At 39.5% G+C, this 12,617-nt stretch overlaps 1 protein-coding gene across 1 annotated transcript in view; it reads left to right on the top strand.

Annotated features, from left to right (window-relative positions):
• Nucleotides 1-12,617, top strand: part of UBAC2 (UBA domain containing 2) — a 102,679-nt gene that overhangs the window by 68,296 nt on the left and 21,766 nt on the right. Inside the window, exon 6 of the mRNA XM_010578297.1 lies at nucleotides 667-714. Coding sequence (XP_010576599.1) covers nucleotides 667-714 — 48 coding nt within the window. The remainder of the gene's footprint in view (nucleotides 1-666; nucleotides 715-12,617) is intronic.

A 12,617-nucleotide genomic window follows, 5' to 3' on the forward strand; every position in this document is an offset into this window, starting at 1 on the left:
GTCTAGAGGGAAGGTGTTCTCATGATTCATTCAGCATCTTGCAGAACTATTTTAGTAACCAGCATCAGTCTAATTTTCAGCCTATTTTTCCAGCTGGCAATAACCTTTTCCAGGTGATTAATCACGGTACTAGAAACAATGGGCTGCCCTGTTGGCTTATCAGGATTTTCTTAAAAATTCACTCCAACCTATTTCTGTGATTTCATGTCGACAAATAGGCCGCTGGGTGAGAATTTTATTTCTTTAATTTTGATGCTCATGCTTAGTCTCTCTGTGACTGCACATCTGAGAGCTTCACTTGCCTGCCCTGCTTGGAACTCTTCTCCTATTGCTGCTGAGTCATTTCCTTTGCTTCAGTCTATCTTTCAGACTTGTTTTTCTGTGCAGCCTATAACTGACATCCTGTTATACTTAGTACGCTATATGAAAATAAAATGTATTGTTCTGTAGAAGGAGAACAATTGTTGGATCCCTGTGTTTTTTCCACTTCTGCTGCTTCTGGAATACATCTTTTTTTAATGTTAAACTGAATTGTCATAGAGATAAGTGTCTGACTTCTCCCATTGTCATGATAAGTACATAGCCTATATAATATTGCAAGATAGTAGTTCGGACAACAACAGCTTTGTAAAATTAAAATTTTAAATCACTGCTCTTGTCTTCTAGCTCTTAACCTCTGGTTCCTACATCTGGATTTTAGCCTTAAGTGGATTGGTAAGTCTTACTGTTTTAAAAATCATGTGTTGCTTAAAACACTCTGTTATGTATACAATCAGTGCAGTATATTTGGACTCAAAAAGAACTGAAATTACTGAGTAATATTTTTATTTGTGATGGTAAGTAGAAAGTTTTCGTCTTCAACTTCCAAAGGTGTAAAGCACTAGCTGGCGGGTGATAAACTGACAGACAACGAAAGAGCTGGTTAATATTTGCAGGGTGCCACTGCTCTCTGAGTTAATTTTATTGCTATGGATATAGCTTTAGACCCACAACTACAAATGAGACTATTGAGGAAATGCTGGAAATGTTTACCCTATTGGTTGGGGTTTTTTTTCAGTTTTCAGCAAGCCTCAAGCTTTTATTCCAAAAAGCAACTTTTAACAACTTTGCTGTGAGGATTTTTCATGTTTTGCTGTTCTCATAAGACATCTGTAGTGTAGCCGTTTCTCACTATGGTAACGGCAGTAAGGGTGCAAAATCACTTTCTTCACACCAGTCAGATAAAGTCGGTGTGGTCTGTCTTTTTCCTTTCTGACTCTGTTCTTGGTACTAAGGCACTTAGTCCTAAAACAGGTTGTACTAAATCTTCCAGATTGTTAGATACTGATAAGCTTCTTTTAAAATTTTACAGACTTAGAAATTAGGAGCTCAGACTCTGATTTCTTCACCCAAAATACTGTCTGCTTTTCAAACAGTGAAAGTGCCACCTCTTCCAAAGAAAGTCATTATTAAGTTGATGCAATCTTAAGAACTTAAATTGTGGCCTGGCTATTTAGAACCTACTAATTTGAATTTATGGTGAGCTCAGAGTGAAATGCATGTGGACACTTCACATAATGCTGCTATAACTCAGTAGTTTGGTCTCTTAGCATTTGCATTGACTGTTCCAAAATATTCTGTGAGCTCACAGGATAACTAACAGGAGTGACGGAGCAGTAAATAATGAAGTCTGCTCAGCAGTTCGGTCTGACCATAAATATCGATGAATACAGTGCAACTAACAAACCAGAATTTCGCTATCCTGCAGATCAGCCCAAGCCTCTGTGCCCACCTAAGGATCTGTGACTTCCTCCAAACACACTAACCTTCCTGTTACTCTTCTGGCTCTTTTAATAGCCCTTCCTTTTGAACAGGTGTTCATTAGAGAGGGAAGGAAAGGAAAGGAAAGAAAAGGAAAGGCAATTTAACTCCCTCTTTCCTGGTTGCAGGAACTGTATGTGTACTTGGTTATACAGACTTACGAAGAATGGCTCAAATAGGTTTGGTTGTTTGGGTTTTTTTCATAATATATTATGTGGTTCTTATTTTGATTCCCTTTTAATGTACAGTTTTATTCCATTGTATAATGCAACATTCTTAGGATTCTTTTTCATAAATGAACTTTTTTTTAATTGCAGGTTTACACTGTGTTTTACAAAGGTATAAGTCCATAGGAATAAACTGAGCTTTCTCTGTGTCACAGAAAGGCTTAAAAAAATCATTTGAAGTTTTCATATTGCTTCAGTCAGCATAAATTAAGTCCTCATCAATGATGATGTGTTTTCAGTCTCAATTTTTTCTGCAGCAAGCGGAGAGCTGCACTCTACCATTTTGTAATAAGTGCTACAATCTGGAAAGAAGTTCGTGTTCTGAATTTCAGCCATTTTTTGCACAGCATATGTGTCACACTCCTGTGAATAAGAAGTCTCTTTTTCTCTTCTGTTAGAAATGATAATTTGGCATCTTTTGAGAAAACTTGGTATAGGAGTAAAATTTCACAGTATATTACATAATCTGAAGAGGGATATGAAACACTACAAAGGTACCTTTTAGCACTGCAAGTGTAGATACTTGATACCATATGTATACGTACAATTACAGAAATACGTAGGTTGTCAAATCAATGATAAGACATTTCAACAGCCTATGTATTTTTGTAATTCTTACTGCTCTTGATGTTTTCTAACATATTATATCTTTGTTGAATCAAATTTTCATGTATTTGTACAAAACGGCTGAGTAAATGCATGAACACCAAGTCAGCTAGGTGTGATACTTAGTCACTAGTTCATTGACTGTTAGAGACTTCACTGTCTGTATTGTTAGCTCTAATGATCACTTAGACCCCCCATATGACTGTACATGAAGCTGTTCTGCAATTTAGCTTTTGTTGCACTTCTGCTGACGTGGAGTATTAAAATGGATGGTGCTGGCACAATTTCTGAATTGTTGTCAGTTTCCACTTTCTCCACCATGTTCCCGGTTAACGTTAATTTAAATTCTCACAATTTATATTTTGACATGTGATGAACACTCTTAGACTAAATGGGATCTGACTTTCCAGGTACAAGATGTGGCACTGGAGATTGATTTCTGTGTTCATCCTTGCTGTTCATCTAATGGTGTTAAGACTTCCCTGTAAATTCCAGGCAGGGCGTAGAGCAACTGGGAACTGTACTGCCTTGAATTCTTGTTTTCAGTGGTTTTGAGCCATGCCATCATTACGGAAATGTGTTTGCGTGTGTGTATGAGTCTCATGTATGCAGGTAGGCATTGATGTAACGTGCCTGGTGATAGGGAATTTTAGACAATTTGTAGTTTGATGCTGGATCGTTCTCAGTTACAGAGATGACAGCATGTGTTTTGTTATTGGAATACAAAAGGTCTACTGTGTCTGTCTTTGCCATGAGGTATATCTTCCTAGTTCTCTAATTTTGAATCAACATGGGAATACACTCTTAAAGGCAGCTTCTTTACTCTCCAGATGAAAGTGGAGTACCTCTCAATTACCATTCTTTTGTTATGTCAGTATGGGCCTGGTAATTTCAGTTGCTGCTGTGTTGTAAAACATGCTGTTTAAATACATGATGCTTTTTTACAAAGGGGAGAATTTAAAAAGTAGACTGTAAACAAATTCACAAATCTGATGTAATTAGTAATCTGTAGTGTTGTTATTCTTATGATTTATGAGACTAATTTAGTTTCTTGTGATTTGTTTTGCCAGGAATATACCATACTTGGTACATACAGTCCAGATTTGTTTCTTATGATAGGGTGTTTTTTATGTCATAAAATTAGGAAACTTCATATTAGAGTTGCAGATGTATCATGAAAGTCATACAGCCTATTTGCATTTGACTTTTAAGCCAGAAATTCTTTCAACAGTTGTTTACAGAAGTGCTTCCATGTAATGCATATCACTCAGTTTAGTGAAGGCCAGAAGCAGTTTCCCTACTATTTTTTTTCTTTAAAACAGTTAAAACACCTTAGAAAATGGTATCCACTTGAGTGTTTCATTGGACACATACATATCAACCCATCTTCTCTCCTCTTCCCCCCCCCCCAAACTCTCTTGGGTTCTCAGCTTACATCTCTCTTTGCTATACTCTTGCAGGATTGAAATTTGAGGGGCATGTCAAGGCTTGCTCAATCATAGCTACACCATACCTGCTTTAAGAAGTAAGCTCAGGTTGGTACCAGCAGATGAGAGATGCCCACTGGGACATGCAGTTCCCTCCACTCATTAGTATAACGTTGTTGTCATACAGATCACATGCCAGGGTTTCTGCTAACCTTGTAGCTAGGGCTATATTTCATAGGGGAAAGGTATCTTTTAGACCCTTTCTGTGATTTTAGTGTTGTAGCCTCTTTCTTCTTACCTAGTGTCATTTGTTTATTTGTTTGCAAGGTGACCTCTGTTGCACAAAGTTCGAAATCTGGAATACCCCAAATCTTCTGTGAGCTGCCTTGAATTTGTGTAAAGTTCAGTTCAAACCTTAGGAAATCGAAATTGTCTTAACCTTACAAATGCTGAAGTTTCTAAAACCCTGTTTACTTTGCAGATTTCACTAAGCCAAATACAACAGCTTTCTGCATTGTTTCTGTACTACTCTGTGATTTACTTTTCTCAGATTGTATGAAAAGTTGCACTTCTTATACTTCAGATATTGGAAAACTGTAGAGAATCTGTAATTTAGAACATGTACTTTAAAGGCTTAAGGTTAAGATAGAAAGTTCAGACAGTGTTGAGTGCTTGGTTTTAATTTCAGTTCTGATTTTTGAATGCTTTAGTTCTTATTCATATTTCTTTGAAATTGCTGACTTGGTTTTACACAGACTACAGGTATCTGTTGTTAAATGCTCCCAAGCATACTTGGGATTGTTTTGAGTTCTGTTTCTTAAGAACTTCATTCACCCTTTCTCTTATTCATTCAGCTGAGGTATTTTTCTATAGTGAGTTCCTATTCTTTAGGATCGGCATTTACAGGATAAGATGTGTTTGGCTGGGAAGCAAAATATTTAAACCAGACTTTCATTTTTTTAGTTCTTGTCTTAAAAGTAACATTATGTAGTTAATATCTGATCAGACCTAAGACTCATTGATTTTTCTTGTTGTTATTATTCTTCTTCCACATCTTTCTTGAGTGATTTTGAACAATCCTTACTGAATTCTTTTTGTTGTTTTAAAAAAAAGTTTTGAAGGGTATGCAGAAGCATTTGTATTACCACACACACACACAGTGCAGTATTGACACTTAAAATATCATCCCTTCTACATACTTAAAATTAGTATTGAATACGTGCTGACTTTCTCGAAGAGAATCTTTGATCAGAACCTGATAATGTAGTATGCAGTTACCTCCACATTCATGTCCTGCTATGTGTCCTTCTTCATCCTTCGGTTAGTCTGGACATCCTCCAGTCATCTACATTTAGTCTTATGTAGATCTTTAGTCAATGTCAAAGTCTGATATGCTTTGAATTCTTTGTAATTGTATAAATATAAATGGGGATTCAGGTAAGTCTACTTATATCTAGTTAAATGTCTTATGGTATTCCTTTGGTGACACAGAAGAGAGTCAGTCTAATAGGATTGAGTTTGGATAATCTAAAAAAATGTATGAAAGTTATGCATTAATTGTTTTTTATGCTGTTGATTTATAGCCAAGCAATATTTGAATTGGAGTTCAGGACAGATAAAAGTTAATTATTTTCAATAACCGAAATCATGTTTTTAATTCATTCTTTTAAATTTAGAATTTATGAAAAGCTATAGTGAAGGCAAAACTTACTAGAATTATGAAAATTAAGAAATAATTAAATGATGTGTTACTGTTTTGAATATTGTTTTTGTGTAAAGTAAAATCTAGTGCACTCATAATAGCGTTAATAGTTGCTATATAAAAGATGCAAAAAAAAAAAAAAATTGACCAGGATAAAATTTCAAGACCTGATACTCAAAATTAAAGCACCAGTACTACAGGGTCTTTTTTGGATTATATGGATAACTACAGCTCTTTTTCAGGAAAGTTTGTAAAGATGCAGAAAGTGTTACCAAAGCTTTTGATTTCTTTTCTTTTTCTTCTTTTTCTTGTCAGTGTTTCTTGAAGTCCTAGCTCAAGGAGTCAAAAGATTTTTTGGGAATGTCAGCTTTTATAGTAGTAAAATAAGCTTTTAACCTTTGTGTAAACTACCACTTCAGAATCCAAAAGAATGTCCCTAAGGCTTAGAAATCATGAAGGAAAGTTTTGGGGGGGGAGGGGGGGGTTGGTTAGTTGGTTGTTTTTTAAACCCTTATGATTTTAAGACAATCTTGCTAGTGACTTTTTGGAACTTGAGTTGTGATTTCTGAATATTTGACATTGGTTTTACAATATATGTATCAGTAGTATTGCTAATATCAGTGAGACTACTCACTTACTAAAAATTCTGCCTATGCTTAAGTACTTTCCTAAATAAAAACATGTATTTTATGTGTAACTGATGTGATTCCCCTTCGCTGATAGAACTGCCCACCAAAGACCCAAGTATTAAGATGGGTCACAGAATCACTGAGGCTGACATCTCTCCAACCCCCCTGCTCAGGCAGGGCCACCCAGAACTGGTTGCCCAGGACCATGACCAGACAGCTTTTGAATATCTCTGAGGATGGAGACTTTACCACCTCCCTGGGCAACCTGTGCCGGTGCTCGGTCACCCTCACAGTGACAAAGTGTTTCCTGATTTTTCAGAGGGAACCTCCTGTGTTTCAGTTTGTGCCCGTTGCCTCTGCTCCTGTCACTGGGCATCACTGAGAAAAGCCTGCTCCCTCCTCTTCATTCTACCCCTTCAGGCATTTATATACTTCGATAAAATCCCCCTGAGCCTTCCCTTCTGCAGGCCACAGTCCCACTTCTCTTAGCCTCTCGTCATGTGAGGGATGCTCCAGTCCCTTGATCATCTTTGTGGCCCTGCGCTGGACTTGCTCCAGCAAGTCCATGTCTTTCCTGTGCTGGGGAGTGCAGAACTGGGCACAGTACTCCAGGTGCAGCCTCGCTGGTGCTGAGACAAGAGGAAGGATCACTTCCCTCAACCTGCTTGCTGACAATGCAGTTCAGGAAGCTCAGCATATAAGTTGTGAAGTGCATAGCCTGAAATAAGAAATGGAAAAGCAATAGAATAACAGAGATTAGGAAATGAAAAAGAAGCATTGTCTCTTTGTCTCCTCACTTTAGGACAGGTGCAGATATCCGTATGTAAGCTAACAGATGTGCTGAATACCACCCAAAACTAACATGAGGTATCTGCATGTGGGCAGTGGTCAATATTCAGTTGAGTGACTGTTGGTGACTTAATTTGAGATGAGTGTCTCTACGTTATACTGACTCTATTGACTTAATTTCCTCTGTGGTGGGAGCTTAGACAACTTGCTACGTGTAAACACATGACAGCTGACTAAGCTGACAATACTTACTCCTGCATCAGTTAATGCATCTGAAAAAAAAAGTAGTTGATGCGCCTGGCATACAGGGGATGTTAGTGTGGAAGTGAGGTTGTAATTGTTTGGGGAGGAGGGAGATGCAGATATTTCCAATTCTGGAAGAAGGAGAAAATATTGGGAAAGGAGGGGAGAAGGTAATAATGTGTCATAAGATATTTTCTCTTTTATATCCACGGCTTCTGAGATCCTGTAGAAAAATGGATTTTAGTTTTCAGTTTGTATTTCACTTATAACTTCTCAGCTTCTCTCTCAGATCTGAGGAAGAGTTTGTGTGCCCCAAATCTGGTCTACTTGGTCAATTGTGCCAACTAGTTCAACAAGAGGTAGATTGCTTCTATCAAGCTTTTCTAGCCTGTACGTGTACTCCATCATGGCTGCAATGTTACCATTGTTTAGAGAGGGAATCTGAGAGAGTAATTCAGCTGTGTGCGTACTTTGGAGACATTTGCTATAGGATGAGTCACATCTTAATGGTGCCCGTTTCTCTCTGTTGACTATGAAACCAACTTCAAACAACCAGCTCATAAGTAGGCTTTTAAATTGCAGATGTCTGTGATGAGGTAGATAAATCCAGTCATGATCGTAGAATCATAGAATGGTTTGGGTTGGAAAGGACCTTAAAGATCATCTAGTTCTAAGCCCCCTGCCATGGGCAGGGACACCTTCCACTAGACCGGGTTGCTCAGAGCCCCATCCATGGCCTTGAACACTTCCAGGGATGGGGCATCTACCACCTCTCTGGGCAACCTGTTCCAGTGCCTCACCACCCTCACAGTGAAGAATTTCTTCCTTATATCTAATCTAAATCTACTCTCTTTCAGTTTAAAGCCATTACCCCTTGTCCTATCACTACATGCCCTTGTAAAAAGTCCCTCTCTGGCTTTCTTGTCGGACCCCTTTAGGTGCTGGAATGCTGCTATAAAGTCTCCCCAGAGCCTCCGGGCTGAACAACCTGAACTCACTCAGCCTGTCTTCATAGGAGAGGTGCTCCAGCCCTCTGATCATCTTTGTGGCCCTCCTCTGGACTCACTCCAACAGGTCTATGTCCTTCTCATGTTGGGGGCCCCAGAGCTGAACGCAGTACTCCAGGTGGGGTCTCACAAGAGTGGAGTAAAGGGGAAGAATCACCTTCCTTGACCTGCTGATCATGCTTCTTTTGCTGCAGCCCAGGATACAGTTGGCTTCCTGGGCTGCAAACGCACATTGCCAGGTCATGTTGAGTTTTTCATCAACCAGCACCCCCAAGTCCTTCTTCTCAGGGCTGCTCTCAATCCATTCTCTGCTCAGCCTGTATTTGTGCTTGGGATTGCCCCGACCCATGTGCAGGACCTTGCAGTTGGCCTTGTTGAACTTCAGGAGGTTTGCATGGGCCCACCTCTCAAGCCTATCAAGGTCCCTCTGGATGGCATCCCTTTTTTCCAGCGTGTCAACCGCACTACACAGCTTGGTGTTTCCAGCAAACTCGCTGAGGGTGCGCTCAATCCCACTGTCCATGTTGCTGACAAAGACGTTAAGGAGCACTGGTCCCAATACCGACCCCTGAGGAACGCCACTCGTCACTGCTCTCCACTCGGACATCGAGCTGATGACTGCAACCCTTTGAGTGTGACCATCCAGCCGATTCCTTATCCACTGAGCAGTCCACCTGTCATATCCATGTCTCTCCAATTTAGAGACAAGGATGTTGTGTGGGGCAGTGTCCAATGATTTGCACAAGTCGAGGTAGATGATGTCAGTTGCTCTTACCTTATCCACCAATGCTGTAACCCCTTCCTAGAAGGCCACCAAATTTGTCAGACATGATTTGCCCTTAGTGAAGCCATGCTGGCTGTCACCAATGACCTCCTTCTTTTCCATGTGCCTTAGCATAGTTCCCAGGAGGATCTGCTCCATGATCTTGCCAGGCACAGAGGTGAAACTGACTGGCCTGTAGTTCCCTGGATTTTCCTTTTTTCCCTTTTTAAAAATGGGGGTTATGTTTCCCCTTTTCCAGTCAGCGGGAACTTCCCCAGACTGCCACAACTTCTCAAATACGATGGTGAGTGGCTTAGCCACTTCATACACCAGTTCCCTCCGGACCCACTGATGCATCTCATCAGGTCCCATGGACTTGTGCACCTTCAGGTTCCTTAAACGGTCTTGAACGTGATCTTCTCCTACAGTGGGTGGTTCTTCATTCTCCCAATCCCTGCCTTTGCATTCTGCGACTTGGGCGGTGCGGCTGGAGCACTTGCTGGCGAAGACTGAGGCAAAAAAGTCATTGAGTACCTCAACCTTCTCCATTTCCTGAGTAACCAGGTCTCCTGTTTCATTCCGGAGAGGGCTCACATTTTCCCTAGTTTTCCTATGTCTTTTATGTAAAGAGGTTTGGTTAACAATATGATGACGATCACCTGCAGAACTTTAGCAGAAGCCCAAGGGAACCTGTCCTTAGGTCACAAGTACAAGTTAGGAATAGATGTACTGTGCTGAAATAGCAGTACAGCCATGCTTGCACATAAACAAAGAATGATTGAGATCTGATAATGACTGCACCTGACCAATGAAGATAGCATTGATGGACTCTGAAGAAAAAAAAATTCAGGGTATCTGGGAAACTTATGAGCCCAGTCAACTGGGAAGGAAATTGAAGAGAATTAGTTTATTATTATTATAATTTTTTTTCTGTCAAGCTAACTGTTGCAAAAAGCTGTTTATACTCTTACTAACTATTTCTGCAGAAAAAAACCAAACAAAATAATCTGTTGTGTTACAATTACATTGCAGGTTATAACTACAAGTTGAAAATACATGTGTAGTGGTTTTATTTGTTGGGTGATTTTAGCACCATCTCTCTTGGTTTGATAAATGTGTTTCTCTAATCAAGGTAAATACAGAATCTTGACACAAACTTTAACCCCTTGTTTTGATTCTAGCTTAGAATTCAGAACGTACTAAAGATAAAGCAGATAAAATGGGTATAAAAATGTCACTTCACCTGAAGAATACTGCTATTTGCTTTCAATTTGTTGATATCTAAAAATAGCAAAGTCTTGAATACATATGATGACTATATTTAAACTATTCAGAACAAAATAATGAGTATTTGCTGTCAATTTCTAACCATTAGGCAAAATAATTTTCAACTTCATTTTCTACACCAATCTGCCTACTGTTTTTTTCATTTGATTTCCTTTTTTAGTGTTAATCAAGTACAATGATTTTAAATATCTCAGTCAGTAGTGGAGCATACATGTCTGTCGTGTAAAATATTTGGAGAGGTTCCCTGTTCGGTTTACCTAATGTAAAAGAGAAACTACAGCTACTTCCTTTTTCTAAAAAGTGTACAACTTTGGAGGGACATGAGGGAAGGGGAGGGGAAGTTGGGCTTTATACAGGGGCGGGAAGAGGTTAGGGAACTTCATGTGAAGGACCAGTAGTGCTAAGCCATGATTTAAGAAACTGAAAAAATGTAAGCACACTTTTTACTGCAGCATGCTACCCAATTTCCAGCAAACTCCATTTCCTCTGCTTAGCATTGTGCCTCATACGATATGGTGGATGAGGTTATAGGTTATGGTGGTGTGACTAACAGAAAACAACTAAGATGTGTTTTATGTTGCCAGCCAAAAATTCTCCATTCTAACAATGTGAACTTAACTGCAGTGTCTTTCTGTGGTGACTTTTTAGAGCCTAAAATACTGTGGAGACTCATCTGTTTGGGGAAATAGACCTTTAATCTGATGTACAGTGCTGGAGTTGGGATATAATGAGATCATCTTATCCTCATTGAATAAACAAAGTTGGCTTACTTTCTTAAACACTAGAAATTCACTACATGTCTGTAACAGAAATGGTGTAAAAAGTTACATTATACTTTGCCAAAGCTTGGGGGGGGGGTTAATTATATATATCAAGTTCTGCATATGAACCAGCTAAAGAGGAAGTACTCTGGAAATACTTGACATTAAGATGAGTGTATGACGCTAAACCAGACTGAATCACAAGACCTGTTTTAACTACAAATGTCTCGATTCTGGGTTTATTGGAAATATGCAAATAGCTATCTCTTCCTCACCAGATGAAACTTCCTGAAAATTTGATAAAACTGAGCACAGCCTTTAAAGTGTCTTATACTTCCATCTAATAGCTTTATAATTGGAGTAGTAAATCAGGGAGCGAGGAAGGGGAGTGGCACTGAAATCCTAACAGATGTGCAGGTAACAAGGTGGATTGCCAGTGTATACTTGGTGCTGTTCACTGCTGAGTCTGTCCTTCCATCTGTTTATAGTTGTGAAGAATTGCAGTCTCACACGATTGCTCTGAACAATTACTGGTCCACAGTAAGTTTCTTGGCAACTAGATGCAGAAGATGTACTTCTCTTCTGCTAGTCCCACACATTTTTGTCTTGTTCGTTCACCAGGTGCTTTTTATTTTAGATTTTACTGTGAACTTTATATTGCCAAACTTCTTGACTTCCTGCTTTGTGAGCACAGAAGTCTACACGTTTGGGTTATGCAATGAATTTCTGTCCAAGGCAGGACAAGGAGGGGCCAAGACACTACTCTGCTGGTGAGGAGCAAGGAGAGAGAAGACAGCCCACTGGAACTGGTGCATTGGCTGTAGACCAGGCACGCTACTCCAATGAGCTCAGTAAAGCTAGGAAGGCAGGTAGGAGCCATGCATGTGAGTCTCACACACAGTGCTAAGTGCCATTCTCCATTTTAGCGGCATCCATAATCTTTTAGCCTTACAAAGCCTTTTCTTCTGACGAAATGCTCTGGAATGACTTGCTCTCTAAAACTACCTGGAAGGAGAGCATATTGAGGTGGTTGTTGGTCTCTTTTCCCAAATAGGACAAGAGGAAACAGCCTCAGGTTGCACCAGGGGATGTTTAGATTAGATATTAGGAAAAATTTCTTCACTGAAAGGGTTATCAAGCATTGCAACAGGCTGCCCAGGGAAGTGGTTGAGTCACCATCCATGGAGATATTTAAAAGATGTGTAGACGTGGAGCTTAGCAACATGGTTTAGTGGCGGACTTGGCAGTGTTCGGTTAAAGGTTGGACTTGATCTTAAGGGTCTTTTCCAACCTAAAAGATTCAATGATTCTATGGTTAGCCATCTCCACTTAGAAAAATATGAGAATGCTTTTACTGATGCAGCTACTAATTGTTG

This window comes from Haliaeetus leucocephalus, unplaced genomic scaffold (assembly GCF_000737465.1).
Source record: "Haliaeetus leucocephalus isolate CR32 unplaced genomic scaffold, Haliaeetus_leucocephalus-4.0 Scaffold626, whole genome shotgun sequence".
Taxonomy (NCBI): Eukaryota; Metazoa; Chordata; class Aves; order Accipitriformes; family Accipitridae; genus Haliaeetus; species Haliaeetus leucocephalus.